This window comes from Hyalella azteca, unplaced genomic scaffold (genome assembly GCF_000764305.2).
Source record: "Hyalella azteca isolate HAZT.00-mixed unplaced genomic scaffold, Hazt_2.0.2 contig6926, whole genome shotgun sequence".
Lineage (NCBI taxonomy): Eukaryota > Metazoa > Arthropoda > Malacostraca > Amphipoda > Hyalellidae > Hyalella > Hyalella azteca.
In genome coordinates this window covers 2,120-16,146 of record NW_025937066.1, presented here as the reverse complement: position 1 = coordinate 16,146, position 14,027 = coordinate 2,120, and the positions used below count along the sequence as shown (strand labels likewise).

The window sequence follows — 14,027 nt, the reverse complement described above, 5'->3', positions numbered from 1 at the left end:
TGACCCTTTTAATTTGTTAATAAATAAAAAACTAAGAACGTTATGAAGTTGAAACTTGTTTTATTTAAAAGAAGAACATTTTTATGGTAATATTGTATCATAGTTAAAATATTGTGTCCTATTACAATATTTTATTATTGTATTAGTTAAAATATTTATTATGTATTAGTAATATGTATTAGTTAAAATATTGTATGTAATATTGTATCCTAGTTAGTTATTGTATAATAAAAACTAGGATACAATATTACCATAAAAATGTTCTTCTTTTAAATAAAACAAGTTTCAACTTCATAACGTTCTTAGTTTTTTATTTATTAACAAATTAAAAGGGTCAGTTAATTCTGGTTCACCCTGTATATATATAGTGAAATAGGTTTAGAATAGTAATATAAATATGTTGAATGCAATGCCAATAAATAATTAAATAAAACTGCAGGGTTGGCATAAGCAAATACATTGCAGAATAGCAATTCATTAGAGCCAATAGGCTTTACCCTTATATAGATAGAATTAAAGAAGCCAGAAATTTACTACCGTACTTATACACGATTTCGTAGCAATATAGCCCTGGATGGCACGATATGACTCACTTTCTTTGCGTCTGTTATGTTAAATGGTGAGGGAATGGTACAGCCTTTTGCCTCAGCATTGGTGGAGAGCTTGGGAGGCTCAAATATTTTAGGATTGACCGGATGAGCCTTCACCTGATGCCTGGTTAAAAGAGAGCCATGAATAATGGAGATTAGGTTACCAGAAAATTTTCATATGGCACAAGCAGATATTGCTTAGGAAATGTAATAGTAGCTCCAAATACGGATGTTTTACATGTCCCCTAAATAAAAAAATAACAGCAAGATAAATGATGAACGTCACATAGCAAGATTTCATGAAAGAAGCTAATTAACCAAATCTCGCTATGTGAAGTTGGCATCAATTCAAAGGTCTTATTAACCACTGGTTAAAATTTGTCATTGTAAGTCAAATAACTCCCTAGACCACTTTAGGATCTCCAGGTTTGACTCCAAGCACAAAGCTGTTGCTGAGCAATATTACTGCAGCCGACATTATAGAAGTAAGCTGTTGCTGAGCAATATTACTGCAGTAGACATCATAGAAGTAAGCTGTTGCTGAGCAATATTACTGCAGTAGACATTATAGAAGTAAGCTGTTGCTGAGCAATATTACTGCAGTAGACATTATAGAAGAAAGCTGTTGCTGAGCAATATTACTGCAGTAGACATAATTAAGGCGAGTGCATACGAACTTCTGAGCCTCAAGCATTTCTTGCTCCTCAATTTGCTCCCTGGTGGGATGGTTGACTGGGCGGCTGCGGCTGCGGGTGCTGAGATGAGGAGACTGTGGTCTGGTGACGGAGGGCAGGCTGCTGCTGCTGCCGCTTCTGGTCATCCTCTTAGGACAGCTTTCCTCTGTATACAACACATGAATGAGTTATCATTTGCTATAGTGCGCTTCACCTGTCGCACTTTTTTATTATTTGCTATAGTGCGCTTCACCTGCCGCACCTTTCCTCTGTATCCAACAGATGAAAGACAGTATCATTAGCTGTAGTGCGCTTCACCTGCCGCACCTTTCCTCTATATACAACAGATGAAAGACAGTATCATCAGCTGTAGTGCGCTTCACCTGCTGCACCTTTCCTCTATATACAACAGATGAAAGACAGTATCAGTTGCTATAGAGCGCTTCACCTGCCGCACCTTTCCTCTGTATACAACAGATGAAAGACAGTAGTATCAGTTGCTATAGTGCGCTTCACCTGCCGCGGCTTTACTTCATTGCACGTTTTCAACAAATGTTAATGAGAAGAATCATTCGCGGATTGCGACCAAACATTTATATACAATACGGTATCTATTTTTGAATAAGTACAATCAGTAGAATAATACCTCATCACGGCCGAAGTTTGGAAAGTAAGACACGCGATAGGGGAATTCTTACTCCATTGATACATTTAACACTTTATACACTATCCACTGCAGCTTGCTTGCCAAGATTTTTTTCAAAGATAGAAGTAACTTCAACGAACATTCACCATGTCTTATAGAATTTGATGTTATCAGGGTTACATAGATGAATTTTATACTGAATAGACGTCATGGCACTACAAAAAAAAATCAATCTTTATAATACTGATAAAATTACCTTCTTGTTGAGGTAATGGTATGGTAATTTTTTTGTGTTTTTTTCTTTACTTTGCTTTGAGGTAACTAGCGTTTCGAGCAATTTATCGTAATTAATAGCTTGCATATTATTTTTCACCTTTTATTTTGTATACTAAATGAGTGTTTTACTGATTGTGGACAATAGTGAAAAATCGGACATTAAAATAGAAAAGAGTTCACAGTCAATCAAAGGCTTACCCTTTTTAGGAACTGTCCTGAATCTCTGAGGAGTCTGACTGTGGAACTTCATGTTGAGCTCGGCCAGTGAGACAAACTTGGTCTTCTGCTGGTCAGCTTCAGCAGAATTGTGCTTTTTCCCTTCAGACAAATTGAAAGGCTGCGGTTTTGTGGGCCCACGTGGAGCGTGACTCGTTGCCGTAGCATTTTTCTGCAAAAAAATTCATCTCTTGTTGTTACGTGTTTACGTATTGATCAAATTAGAGTAGAACTACTATGCTGTCAATAGTAGGTCATGTAAGGCCAGCAAGCCTTTATACTTCAGTTGTAAATCAGACTCCACCAAATACAGTTCCCCAAACCGATGGTCTCGTCTCTGCCCATCTTCCTCCTTAGCTAGCTTAGACCTAGAAGTCATATACGACTAGCAAACGTAACATGGTGGTAACGGACAGTAGTACTTAATTGTGAAGATGGAAGAGAGCAACTCGCAACCTACCTACAAGAAAATGGCGGTATTGAAAATGCCCGACCGCATGACGTTAGGGAACAACGCAGTGAAGAATTGGAAACTCTTCAAACAACGCTGGGAGACCTACACCGTGATTACGGACTTCAGCTCGATCTCCATAGTAAAACAGAAAGCATTTTTCATTCATTGCCTTGATGATGACGCCCTGGATGCATACAACACATTCCAACTGGCCGAAGACGCGACAGTTAACCAGATTATTCGAGCGTTCGACAGCTTCATCATCGGAGAAGCTAACGAAACCTACGAACGTTTTATGTTCAACAGAAGAAACCAAGAAGAAGGAGAATGCTTCGAACTTTTCTACGCCGAACTTCAAAGATTAATTAAGACGTGCAACTACTGCGACAACTGCAAAACGTCACTGCTGAAAGATAGAATTGTTTTAAGCATACATGATGCTAACATTCAAAAGGAACTCTTGAAGACGCGCAATTTAACGCTAGAGAAAACGGTGGATATCTGTAAAGCAAATGAAAAAGCGGTGACTCATAATAAAACACTACGCCCAGAAGTTAACAAGGTGATAGACTCCAAGAAAGAAGCTTCAACGAATCTGAGGAATAAATCTGAGGACAGTGTAAATTTTGTGGAAGGCACCACCAATTTGACAAAAACAAATGCCCAGCATATATAAAAACCTGCAAGAAATGTTTGAAGAAGAATCATTTTGCTTCAATGCGCTTATCGAAACCGCAATCGAGAAATTCGCTAAACAAAAACAAAGTCAACTACTTAGAAGGAAGCACAGACTCTGAGTCGGAAGAATGGATCAACAACCTCGTTGCACAAAACTGCAACAGCGATAAGATGGTTAAATGCGCTATGGAGATCGACAATAGGACGGTAAAGTTCCAAATAGATACTGGCTCCAGCGTCAACATTCTTCCCAGGAACTACGTGAAACACAAAACGATAAATGGAACAAATATTGTGCTCAAAACGTGGAACAACAAGAATTACGCCCCATTGGGAGAGTGTCGTGTAACAGTGCGTAACCCGAAGAACAAGAAGAAATATAACGTAAATTTTGTGATCAGCGAAGAACACTACACACCAATTCTAGGACTCAGAGCAAGCCAGCAAATGAAGTTAATAGAACTGAAAGAAAGAAATTTCCAAAGAACTAACAAAATAGATGGACAAGAGAATCCTCGAATATTCAACGACGACCTAGGGACTTTTCCCGGCATTCATAAACTGAAGATAAAAGCAGATGCCCAACCCTGCATAATGCCAGACCGACGAGTTCCCATTGCATTGAAACCGAAGCTGAAAGCAGAGTTAAACAGACTTGAGAAGCTAGGAGTCATTACCCCAGTTGAAGAAGCAACAGAATGGGTAAGCCAAATCGTAATAACGAAGAAGAGAGATGGAAGAGTAAGACTGTGCATCGACCCAAGGGAATTGAACAAAGTAATAGTCAGAGAAAGATATACCCTTCCGACTATAGACGACGCGCTTCATGAGTTAAGCTCTTCCAAAGTATTCACCAAGACAGATCTAGCAGCAGGATATTGGCATGTAAGACTCGACGAGACTTCTAGCAAGCTTACGACTTTTCAGACACCTCATGGTAGATACAGATGGCTAAGATTACCATTTGGAATCTCCACGAGCGCAGAAATATTTCAGAAGAAACTACATGACGCTTTATCAGGCCTCAAGGGAGTAATATGCATTGCCGACGACATCATAGCTGTCTCTTATACACATCTAGATGTGTATAAGAGACAGCTACAGAGTCGGTTTAACCGCGCCTTGTCTCGTTCATAACTCGAATGATCGAGTTCGGCAACGTTCGCCGATAAGTGCGCCATGCCGGTGCTCTAGCCCTTTAAGCCCTGGTGTGACGAATTCGTCACACAGAAAATAAAAGCTTCTACCGAGAGTAATTACATGTTTGGAGTCTAGCCGCGAGTGTGACGGTAGCGTCACATGTTGTGAACTCGTTCGAACGACGTTCGATGGAGTAGGACCTGTCTCTTATACACATCTAGATGTGTATAAGAGACAGTTGTGTGGTCACCGAGACTTGAAAAGGACAAAAATTTAGTTGAGAGTGTTCAAAGACGTGCAACAAGGATAATCCCAGGATTAAAGGGCAAGTCTTATGAAGAAAGATTGAAGATTATGAAGCTTCCCGCAGTCTCCGTTATCGTCGCCTGTGTTACGTGTTTACGTATTGATCAAATTAGAGTAGAACTACTATGCTGTCAATAGTAGGTCATGTAAGGCCAGCAAGCCTTTATACTTCAGTTGTATACCAGACTCCACCAAATACAGTTCCCCAAATTCCCCAAACCGATGGTCTCGTCTCTGCCCATCTTCCTCCTTAGCTAGCTTAGACCTAGAAGTCATATACGACCAGCAAACGTAACACTTGTCATTGAAATTGATTTGTAAGACAAACATCATTATCAAGTAACGTGATCAACTGATCAAACTATGATTCACTTTGAATGAACTCTGTGAAATCAGCTCAAGTGTGGTACAACATGCAAGCAACATAAATTAAAATATAGAATAATGAGTGACTCACGGCAGTACTACGAAGGGTGCGGGCGAAATCCGCCGCTGAGGCGAGTACAGGAGCGGCCAAGGTGGTCTTAGAGACGCTCTTCAAGCGACTATCCGTGGCAAAATTAAATGCGACAGGCTTAGTAGTACTGACCCTGCCGCCCTGTAAAACAATATTATTATCACGCATTTATGGTTTCATTGCCCAGATGAGGAAAATATAAACAGTAATTAAAAGTTTTATTTACTTTTAGCCAAATGAAACAGTTGTTCTGAAGTCACGCCACAAATGAAGATAATTGATCATGAACTTGTGACAAGAAAAGCCAGACATAGAGGGAGCAAGAAGGGAAAGAATATTAGTATTCGAATTTTCCAAACATTGATACTAATATATAAGTTACAATATTAGACACAGAAAAATGCAATGAAAATCACCTAAATTCACAAGAAATTATTTCAGCAAAATAATAACGATTTACATAGACTAAAACTTGTGTAGAGATCAGATAGTCCATGAAAAAATATAATCTAGAACATAAATAAGGATGTGGAGAGATCAATGAACAAGTTCAAGCGTTGTGGTATTGTGGGATAAGAAATCTGGTATATATAAATGCACTTACTATAGGTAATCACTTAGTGCATAAATACTGAAATGGTACAGACCTTAAATGAGGCACTGCGTCGAGAATTACGTGCATTGGGGTCGGCAACTTCGGCAAACTGGGTGAGATGAGCACGATCTTCTGCTGACAATGGGCCACAGGTACTCTTAGATCTGTTGAAATTTTTATATTAATATCGTCATTATGAATTGCTGCAATAATGCAGGATGCTTCACAAATAGGATCTTATATAATCCAGCATTAACCAGCAACTGGATACCGGTACATGTAATATAAGGAACAATTTCTATTTTGTTCAAGCAACTAGGTATAACTTATTTTCAATCTAGCATTAAGATTGGTAATATCACGAGGTGGTGCACATCATAAAGACTGCAACTCTCTTCTAGTTAATTTTCAATTAAATCGTGGTTTTGCACTGTATTTTGGTTGATCATCTATTTGTTGCTAGGTATAGTAAACTGCAAATCTTCATATTAATTCTTTTTACTCCATTACCGGGTCGATGCTGGTATTTCATATTGGTTTGGTGCAGAAGAATCAGGGTAGCAGTTACTTTGTACTTGACTATATGGGTACCTATACTATACTACTAGGGGACTGTGTACCTATATAGGTATATACTTATAAAGGCACACTTCCATGATTGGCAGAGTAGCATATTCAATGAGACTTGGCAATCATCACAGTAAGACATAGGGCATTGCTTAATTAGTTTGATATGGTTGAGGTTTTTGTAAATGTCAAATCAACCTTTTCTTAGACATGTCATAAGCACAGTAGTATGTATCTGAAATGTCATAATTCCACTTATTTCTGAGTGAAAACGAAATAGGTACAGTTCATCCAGAAACACAATCTAACAAACCAACTAAATAATTATAAATAATTATATATACGTGAAAGACAGCCTATATGAAAATAAATACAAAAGGTGAGGAAAAATAAGCAGGCAAGAAGAGTGTGCTGCTCAAGCACCTGTTGGAGCGAAGGCCAGGGCTAGCAGACACACTGCGGCGGCGCCCCTTGAAGCCTGAGGAGCTGTTGCGCTGACCTCCACTAGTGTTGAGTGCCTACCAACAAATAATAACAGTTTAAAAATATGCAGAAAACTGCATAATTACATATATAAATATAAATAAATATATATGCATGCTCAGTATTTAATTGAAAATGAAGCCTTCCTCTAAATAGATCAAGAACAGATAACTGTACCTAATTTCAAAATCACCCTGTAAGAATTTCACAGGGGCAACCTGCCAATCAGGTACCTGCATTTTCCTACATGCATACATAAGCAGTTCGCTTAAAATTATCCTTCATCACTCAGCAATAAATCATGGAAAATGAATTGCAATGATGAGCTCACCTTAGCAATGGCAGCCAGTCTAGGGGAGTGCCGCATGGGTGGTTGCTGGAACACGCCATCACTGCCCAGAGGACCTGACAAGAATAAACAATGGGAGTGCCGCATGGGTGGTTGCTGGAACACGCCATTGCTGCCCAGAGGACCTGACAAGAATAAACAATTAATTTATCTAGTATTATAGGTTTTAAAGTAATGAACAATTTGATTGTAGATCGTTACTTATTGAACAGAGATTTAGTTAGGACTGCCATAAATTCCCTCATTAGATGCTTGAAATAAAAAAATTGTGCTAACAAGGCAGGGATACAGGAAAATTCTTAATACAGCACCAAAATTCATAGTTGTAAAATATACTGCATGTATTCAGAAGAATGTTAGAAGAAAATAAATCTTCTCAATTTAATTTCTATTATACCATGAAACATCAGTATAAGACAAGTAGTAGTAGTAGTATGATGGTTTACTAGCGCTTCAGCTATCAAGCTATTTTGCACCAGAGGTCAAAATATACATCGCCAGCAAGGCAGGTCTCAATTATTCAAAATCTCAAATTAATCATCGCCCACAAGGGGCGGAAGGTCTCAATTGTCCAGCCCGCTGAAGCTGGCTTGAAAGAAGCAGCAATAGCATCTCAAAGAAACAAAGTGAAACGGAGGGACAGGTGAAAAGCAACATAAACTAAGACACTCAAACAAGAGGTCGCTTACACGGGACATCAGCCGCCCACACAAGAAAGAGAAGGGAATGCAAGGAATCCTACCTACATAATAACTTAACCCCACAACTGAGACCCACAGTCAGACACCGCGAGCTCAGCAGTGGGGCGCTCAGGAACAATCCCCCTGGGAGCACGAAATCCCACAGGACTTCTGACGCGCAGACACCCGTCAGAAGTCCCCCCTGAGGGGTCAGTATAAGACAAAGAATTAGTTTAAAATCACAAGCAAACCTTAACTTCAATGGAAAAGTACAGAAATGCAAATCCCACCTTTGCGGCAGGATCTTGTGACACGCTTTTCATCAGTCTCATTTGTTTCCATCTGTTCCTCAGAAATATNTCTCAATGGAAAAAGTACAGAAATGCAAATCCCACCTTTGCGGCAAGATCTTGTGACACGCTTTTCATCAGTCTCATTTGTTTCCATCTGTTCCTCAGAAATATCAACCCTAGAAGTGCTGGACAGCCTTGAAGGGTCAATGAGTTGTGTGGTCCCTGAGGCATTTTCTTCAGTTTGCATGGCTGAAGGCTCTTCAGTTTTTATTGCTGAAGGCACTTCAGCTTGCATTGCTGAAGGCTCTTCAGATTGCATTGCTGTAGGCTCTTCAGTTTGCATTGCTGAAGGTACTTCAGTTTGCATTGCTGAAGGTACTTCAGTTTGCATTGCTGAAGGTACTTCAGTTTGCATTGCTGAAGGTACTTCAGTTTGCATTGCTAAAGGTACTTCAGTTTGCATGGTTGTTGGCTCTTCAATTTGCATAGCTGAAAGTTCATCAGATTGCATAGCAGAAGGCTCTTCAATTTGCATTGCTATGGCGTTTCTTCCCGTCTCATGTGACATCAAAGGTTTGTCAGAAGTCTGAGAAATGAGATTTGGGGTTTCACAGTTAAGAGAGCTCAACTTTTCAGTTGATTTCTCCATGGCATTTGCCCCGTCACTTTTTGATGATGAACCAGCTTTGGATTCTGCAGCTTGTAAATCAGAAAGACTTTGAGCTTGGCCTTCATTCTGACAATCTGAAATGAAAATACACATCTTAAAATATCTAAAAACAATCATGAAAATCGATAAATTTGCATGTTCTTCTACTGATATACATATGTACGAAGGTTTATAATTGATATTCAGGTCATTTTAGAAAATATTAATTAAAAACAAACTTTCCATCAATACTCACCAAAAAATGAGTCTTCATTTTCATCATCTTGGAAATTAGTGAAATCTATGTACTTTTGAGGTGCATTAAATTCATACCGCTCGTCATAGAAAGTTGACGATTGATCCATTGAAGAGCTTTCTAAAATTGGATGAAAACTGAAAATCAAGTTAGAAATTGTTAATTGAATATTCAACTACTTTAATTATGGGACAGTTGAAAAAGTTTCAAATTGGAAGATTCCAAGTCCAATACAAGTTCTCAATATCTACAGTATAATACCAAAGTTTACTTGGTATTCTTAGCTTTTTTCAATATAATTTACAAATGTGTTCAGGGATTGCTAATAATCAAGTTGATTAAGATGACTTCAGGCTTAATTACTGAAACAGTCATTACCCTTTGTCTTTGACAAGCAAAATTTTATAAATGGCTCATTTGAAATCTCTGCCCAAAAAGGCCTACAGTTTGTGGCTGTATAATCATGACTAATGCCAATCACTAATCATCTGCTAATATTACTTACATCACTTTGTAAAAAAAAGGAATTAACATAGGAGCAATTAACAAATTTTATTGCTCAAACCCTAAAATTAATGCTATTCCATAACTTTCAAGACATGGGTCAGGTGTATGCCAGCTGTTAGACAGCAGTCACCAATTATGCTTTTCCATCTCCTTAGATCATGATTTATGAGTGATATTGATATTATGATTGATACCTACATATGCATGATGATCAATACAGACAAATGCACCTACAGTCACAAGAGTTGCACTTGCACCTAATATTCAAATTTGGCCACTTGGCAATGCTGGTCAGAGCCATAGACTAAGCATGGCAGGTTTTTGATCAAAGGGGGTTCCATAAAACCTTTGTGGTTCTGAGCCCACTCATCCCGTCCTCAAGAAAGAAACTACCTTCCTCGACTCAAGCAGGCAGAGAGCAGACACAAGCATGGAAAACCTCTACCTTTAGGGCCGCAACTAGAGCTTTTCCACCATTTCTGGTACAGCGAGATTCTCATCAGATGAATTACCTCCTATCTAATTGTTGACAAGTTACAACAGTACCCAATCAGGTCGCAAGATTCCAAATGTATTGAAAAATTTTCACGTTGAACCAATGAGATTTCAGAAACAAGTAGGAAAATTCCAATCCTGGGCAGACAGACAACTTCACAGGTGGCAGCAAAAATTTCCACTAGTCATATAATTTCAGTAGGTATGAAATCTTGCGGCTCTAATGTCATGTATTCTAGTTTGATTGAAAAAATTGCGGTTTGCACTCTGCAAACATGTCTTTGCATTCAAAAATTTTCAACTTCCACCATCCGCAATACTTTTGACGATCCTGCCAAAATATCCTGCACAACGTTATAAAAACAAGTCAATCTAAAACGTTACCTTAAAGATTGCGTTGTTGCAGTCACGTCAGAGCGGTCAGACTGCATTATTACGTGATCAGTTGGCACTTAAGTGAAGACAAATGTTAGTGTTACTGTTTTTAGGGTAAAATTAGAGATTAGGGTAACAAGTGCATGGGACTTTGTAAAAAGTTTGCAGCTGCTGGCTTGTAAATGGCTTTTAATGGCCAAAGTATTAAATTCATGGTTTGAAGAAATTAAATCACGGCTCCAAGAAATGGAATAATGGCTGGCAAATCTATAAAACCATGTCTCAAAAAATTCAGTCGCCGCTTGCCAAGTAGATATATTCCATGCCTGTCACATCCTAGCCACAGCGTCAGAATCTTTTCTTTTTAAATAACAGAACACCTCTCATCTCACTTATGCAGGGTGCACCAGAGAAACTTACTTATTTGAAAGGTCAACAAAAACCATAGTACTTCAATTATTGTTTTAACTTTTTTTATTTGAAAATACAATATAGCAATTTTTTTCATAGTCTTGAAAATGACATCAGATAAATGGTGACCCCCATTGTGCATACACTGATGAAGTCTGCTTTTAAAATTCGTATCCACTCTTTGCAGCAAATCAATCAGTATTATGGCGATGGTGTTGCAAATGTTGTGCTTGAGGTGTGCTATGGTCCATGGTAGATCAACATAAACCAGAGATTCAAAATAACCCCATAAAAATAACTCGCATGGAGTCAAATCCGGAGAGCGTGGCGCCCGTGGCAGCCATTAGAGATCGCCTTGGAGAGATGAGGCAGTTGGGGAAATGTTGTTGCAACAAATTCATTGAGTCTCGTGCTGTGTGTGCTGTGGCTCCATCTTGCTGAAACCACACATTCCTGACATTAATTTCTTCAAATCTTGGAAGAAATAAGGACCAATTTTTCCCAATTTCTCATTACCAATATTGCACACACACCAGACAGTAACTTGTTCACAGTTAAGTCGCATCAGGTGAAGCTCACATGGATTTACACCACTGACCACACCAATAATGCACATTTTGCTTGTTGATGCAGCTGGAAATGTGGAGGTGAGCCTCATCACTGAACAAAAACAACCATGTCTTCAGACAGGTTGTCAAGCAGCATTCACACGCATTTTGATAGGCAACAAAATCGCATTCAGTTAATTCTTGCACAACATCCAATTAATAGGGATGAAAGTGAAGGTTTTCATGGGTGGTTTCAGAAACTTCCTTACAAGCCAAACACCAGGGAGAACGTCCAACTGACTGCCTCACTCTTTCCACATTTTCCAATGTTCTGATGGTCTGTTTAAGTCCATTTCTGGGTTTAGCAACACTTCCACACTCCCCAACACCCAAAATGAGTTAACCCACAACAGAATCAAATTAGGGCCAAGGCCCCAGGAATGAGTCTGTGAGGAGGAATTTCAAGCAAGCACAGAAGACACATTGCATAGAAACAAGTGAGCAACCATTAGAAAAGTAGGTCTTGACTGTGAAGGCCTGCTGCTTGAGGCTCTCTACCTACTAGTCTCTAGACCAGGGCATGATGGCAACTGACATTAGGTACTGACTGGAGTCTGGAGGGAGAAACAAACTTGGGAATTTCCCCCTCCAGATGCGCCCCCTAGCTCCTCTACCCACCCAACTCTCTGCGCATGGCGAGCAGGAATTTTTCAAATAAGTAAATTTCTCTGGTGCACCCTGTACCTGTAAATAGATATCTACAGAAATAAATACACATACAGTCTCACAGAGGCAAAATCTTTACAATTTTCATCTGATGACTGGCAATAATATGGAACATCAACATTTTAGAATTTAGATTCAAATATAATATGTAACTTTCTAGTTTCAAGCCTCAAAATTACCAGTAATCTTAAAATAGGGTAAACACGGTATATTCCAACATCATGGGTAATTCCAACACTTCTCAACTTTTTTCCTTTATATTTAGCATTTTCTTAGTTCCACGCATTCATTAATGGTTGAAATAGCGACGTCATATGTTTGTGCGCCATACCATTGCCAAAACACTATGTCTGTGTCGTCTGGTGGGAAAATGTTGACTGTTGAGATTCAAAGAGAGACAGGGCGCATCACCCAGTGAGAACATCAAAAAATGTGTCAAAGTTGATAGTTGACCTTGCTCTACCAAATAGTGATAAACTGTTTGTGTAGAAAGAATATTATGGTTTGAGAATATATTAGGAATCCTTAGGAATCTTTGAATATATTAGGAATCCTTCAAGTAAACTTGTATTTGCTGATTTCAAGTGGTAAAAAATTTATACCTAGATTAAAAGATGGTTTTAGACACATAAAAACTAATTCTGACACAGCTTGGAATTAGACACACAGCTCATTTCAAGCTGTGTGCAAAAATTAAAATTTTCTTAATTAAAAGCTTAATAGCTCTTGATTAAAAGCATAAATAAGTAGTGTTCAATTTTCAATAGTGTTCTAATTCCAAGCTGTGTCATATTAACATATTCCAATACACCTCACACAGCAATCAGAATTTGAACACAAGAGTGTTGAAATTAGGTCATTCCATGCCAAGTGGTCTAACCCTTCCCACCATCATGTCACCAATTTTCTTCAAATTTTAACTGTAGCACTAGTGAAGTCCTAAACTAAGTTTTCCAAAATATTAGACCTCTAGCTGCAATAGTTGCTGATCTAGAGCCCCTTGTCTGAAGGGTAGTCAGTCCATGTGCGCGCACCATTGGACAAAATGCAATTTTTGGGGTCCAATAAAATTGAAACTAATTTTTAAAAATAGCTAGTATAATGAGATCCTGTTCAGTTTTTGGTGTTGATTCTGATCAAATTACTTTTAACATTACTGACACAAAATTCAGCCAAACAAGTTGACTCAAAATGTGCCTCAAAATTTGTTTTGACTCAATGCAAAAAATTTTGATCAATATTTAGACTGCAACAATTTTCTTGCAGATCAAGATATGGACTTGAACTTTTGAACAAGCTTTATACTTCAGATGGACATAATATAGCTAGATTTTCAGCTTCCCAGACCCTATAGCTGTCCTGCAGGATCTCTTCAAATTTGTCAAGGTCAGCACAAATGGTCAAATTTACCAAAGTTCAAAGCCAGTTGCTGAAAAATAGTCAGCCCAAATCTGCTTGTGCATAATATCTAAAAGAGAAAATTTTGCTCTACAAGACCTATGTATTCTTTTTTTGCAATGCAACCACTAAGTATTTATTTATTCAGGTCAAAATATGTTATTCTTTGTGTACGTGATATGCTAATTTTTCCTCATTTCCAGGAATTTAAATCTTTATAGTCACTTATAATTACTGATAAAGTTTTATTTTTATTCA

General features: G+C 38.4%; 1 protein-coding gene across 1 annotated transcript in view; it reads right to left on the bottom strand.

Annotated features, from left to right (window-relative positions):
* LOC108680219 (targeting protein for Xklp2) overlaps window positions 1–9,448 on the bottom strand; it is a 12,706-nt gene extending 3,258 nt beyond the window's left edge. Inside the window, exons 1-9 of the mRNA XM_018169003.2 lie at window positions 9,310–9,448; window positions 8,507–9,148; window positions 7,414–7,487; window positions 7,023–7,117; window positions 6,085–6,196; window positions 5,438–5,578; window positions 2,385–2,574; window positions 1,268–1,430; window positions 594–714 (exon numbers count right to left, since the gene is read on the bottom strand). Coding sequence (XP_018024492.1) covers window positions 594–714; window positions 1,268–1,430; window positions 2,385–2,574; window positions 5,438–5,578; window positions 6,085–6,196; window positions 7,023–7,117; window positions 7,414–7,487; window positions 8,507–9,148; window positions 9,310–9,418 — 1,647 coding nt within the window. The 5' untranslated portion in view covers window positions 9,419–9,448. The remainder of the gene's footprint in view (window positions 1–593; window positions 715–1,267; window positions 1,431–2,384; window positions 2,575–5,437; window positions 5,579–6,084; window positions 6,197–7,022; window positions 7,118–7,413; window positions 7,488–8,506; window positions 9,149–9,309) is intronic.
* Window positions 9,449–14,027: the final 4,579 nt, after the last annotated feature.